The sequence below is a fragment of the Myotis lucifugus genome, unplaced genomic scaffold (genome assembly GCF_000147115.1).
Source record: "Myotis lucifugus unplaced genomic scaffold, Myoluc2.0 scaffold_486, whole genome shotgun sequence".
Classification (NCBI taxonomy): domain Eukaryota; kingdom Metazoa; phylum Chordata; class Mammalia; order Chiroptera; family Vespertilionidae; genus Myotis; species Myotis lucifugus.
In genome coordinates, this window is record NW_005871534.1 from 573,955 (window position 1) to 576,952 (window position 2,998).

The window sequence follows — 2,998 nt, forward strand, 5'->3', positions numbered from 1 at the left end:
CCCCGCCCACCCCCCCTGCGCTCACCCTCCAGTGTCCTCTTCTCTTCCTCTCCATCTCTCCCCTCCCGCGCCAGCTGGCCCGATTGCGCCACGATGGGGGGGCCAGCTGGATCCCACCTGTGCATAAATTCGTGCCCCGGGCCTCTAGTTTCTTTATAACCCCCCCCCTTTGCCCTAGCTGGTTTGGCTCAGTGGATAGAGCATCGGCCTGTGGACTGAAGGGTCCTGGGTTCAATTCTGGTAAGGGCACGTGCCCGGGTTGCAGGCCTGATCTCCAGTAGGGGGTGTGCAGGAGGCAGCCAATCAATGATTCTCTCTCATCATTGATGTTTCTCTCCCTCTCCCTCTCTGAAATCAATAAAAAAAACATTTAAAAATAAATAAAAATGTCCTGTAGGCCCGGCCCATGTGGCTTAGTGGTTGAGCATTGACCTGTAAACCAGGAGGTCATGGTTTGATTCCCAGTTGGCACATGCCCGGGTTGCGGGCTCAATCCCCAGTGGTGGTGTTGGGCGGGGGGCGGGGGGGCGGGGGGCGGGCATGCAGCCGATCAGTGATTCTCATTGATGTTTCTTTTTTTCTTTTTTTTTAAATATATTTTATTGATTTTTTACAGAGAGGAAGGGAGAGAGATAGAGAGTCAGAAACATCGATGAGAGAGAAACATCCATCAGCTGCCTCCTGCACGTCCCCCACTGGGGATGCGCCCACAACCCAGGTACATGCCCTTGACTGGAATCGAACCCGGGACCCTTGAGTCCGCAGGCCGACGCTCCATCCACCGAGCCAAACCGGTTTCGGCCTCATTGATGTTTCTATCTCTCCCTCTCACTTCCTCTCAAATCAATAAGAAAAAAATATGTATTTTTTAAATGTCCTTTTGGTAGGCTTAGTCACTTAGAAAATTTTTAGCATATGCAGATTCCATAAAACACTGGCGTAGGCTAGGTTCATGAGTTTGTGGCATCTGATCTAGTTTATCTAAGGGCTAGGCTGGTGCCCGGGAGGTATATAGCATGGTGGTAGGTGTTTGGACTTGGAGCCACCAGGCCTGCTGTCCTAGCTTTGTTACTTCATAGTCATGTGACTTTGGACAGATTGCTTAATGGTTTGAGCCTCCATTTTCTCTTCAGTAAACAGGAATGATTATCAGAGAGCTTCTCTCCCAAGGCTGTGCTTCTTAAAGCATGGTCTCCAAACCAGCAGCTTCAACATCACTTGCTAGAAAAATAAACTCTGAGGCCCCAGCTTAGAGCACCTAAACTCTGGGGGCAGGGCCAGCAATCCATTTTAACTAGCCTTCCAAGGGACATCGTTTGAGAGCCACTGGCCTAGGGGCAGGCAGCCATTTAGCCTGTGTCTGGCGCACAGTGAGGGCTCAATTAGTGGCTGCTGGTGCACCATAGGCGTTTATTTTTTTAAAAAACAGAGAAACTGTAATGCCAGGAATATGGTAAATTCAATAAAAGGGAAGCAGACCATGCGCTTGGGGTGCAGAGTTGAGCAGTGTAAGCTCATGTACCCCGGAGATAAAGGAAAAGGCTGAGTTGGACCTGAAAGCCAGTGACACTGGCCAGCAGCGGACTGAGCACAGGTGGCCACAGGAGAGTCTCAGGGCAGGGTCACCTGTGGAATTGGGTCCAAGTGTTTGGGGGTGAGGGAGAGGAGTGAAGAGCTGAGAAAGTGATAAGACCTTGTAGGAGCTGCAGTGCTCCACCAAGGAGATTGAACATCTTTGAGGTGCTCTCAGAGTTTTTAGCACAGAAGGGGTGTGGGCCCACCTGTATTTGAGAATGGCTCTCTTTGGATTCCGGAAAGAAGAGGCGAGACTAGAGTGAGTGAGGAGGCGGGGGCACGAGTTGAGGCAAGAGTGGTGTTGACTCAGAGTGGTGACGGGGAATGGAGAGAAAGGGATCCAGTTGGTGACTTTACTGATCATGGAAGGAGAGGAAAGTGGGAGAGCAGCCTACAATGGCAGTCCTGGTAGGGATGTCATTTGTTAGATGAGTGACTATATATTGAGCACCTATGTCCCAATTGTTGGGGTTAAAGCAAGAACAAGACAAACAAAAATTCTTGCCTTCATGGAACCGACACTAGTGGAAGGAGAGGGGGAAAAAATATATGCTAGATCAGTGATGGCGAACCTATGACACTCGAACTCATCTTTTTGGTTGATTTTTCTTTGTTAAATGGCATTTAAGTATATAAAATAGATATAAAAAATATAAGTCTTTGTTTTACTATAGTTGCAAATATCAAAAAATTTCTATATGTGACACGGCACCAGAGTTAAGTTAGGGTTTTTCAAAATGCTGACACGCCGAGCTCAAAAGGTTCGCCATCACTGTGCTAGATGGCGGGAAAACAGGGAAAAATAATCTTGTGGAATATTACAGTTTCAAGTAGAGTAATCATGGCAGGCCTCACTGAGGAGGCAGTGTGAGCAATGAACAGATGAGATGAGGACAAGAGCAAGCCACACAGAGAGCACCAGCCGAGGCTCACACAGTGGCAGCAGATTTAGGGGGTGGTGAGGAATATGGGTATGTAGACAGCTGGTCTGGGGGCCTACGTGCAGGAATGGAAGCAGAGGGGTGTGCTGACCTTTGATCTGCCTGCCCAGGGCAAACGGAGAGCCGTGGGCGGCTGCAGGGGGTAGCAGAGCTGCGCTTGGCAGGCCTAGAGCTGACAGATGCCTCCCTGCGACTCCTGCTGCGCCACGCGCCCCAGCTGAGCGCCCTGGACCTCAGCCACTGCGCCCATGTCGGGGACCCCAGTGTTCATCTCCTCACGGCCCCCACCTCCCCACTTCGAGAGACCCTGGTACACCTCAATCTTGCTGGTAAGCATGGTTCCCTGTCTGTCCATCCTGCTAGCCTGTTGATTCCCATGACCAGTGCCCACGCCCTACTCACTCTCTGTGTTGGCTACCATTACCCTATCCCCAGGTTGCACGCTCACTGACATGCTTCGCTTGTCGCGCTGCCCTCGCCTA

General features: G+C 50.7%; 1 protein-coding gene across 6 annotated transcripts in view; it reads left to right on the plus strand.

Annotated features, from left to right (window-relative positions):
• FBXL19 (F-box and leucine rich repeat protein 19) overlaps window positions 1-2,998 on the plus strand; it is a 26,266-nt gene that overhangs the window by 14,232 nt on the left and 9,036 nt on the right. For all 6 annotated transcript variants that reach the window (XM_023744785.1, XM_023744784.1, XM_014445898.2 and 3 more), the window contains one exon: window positions 2,627-2,845. In XM_023744785.1, coding sequence (XP_023600553.1) covers window positions 2,627-2,845 — 219 coding nt within the window. The remainder of the gene's footprint in view (window positions 1-2,626; window positions 2,846-2,998) is intronic.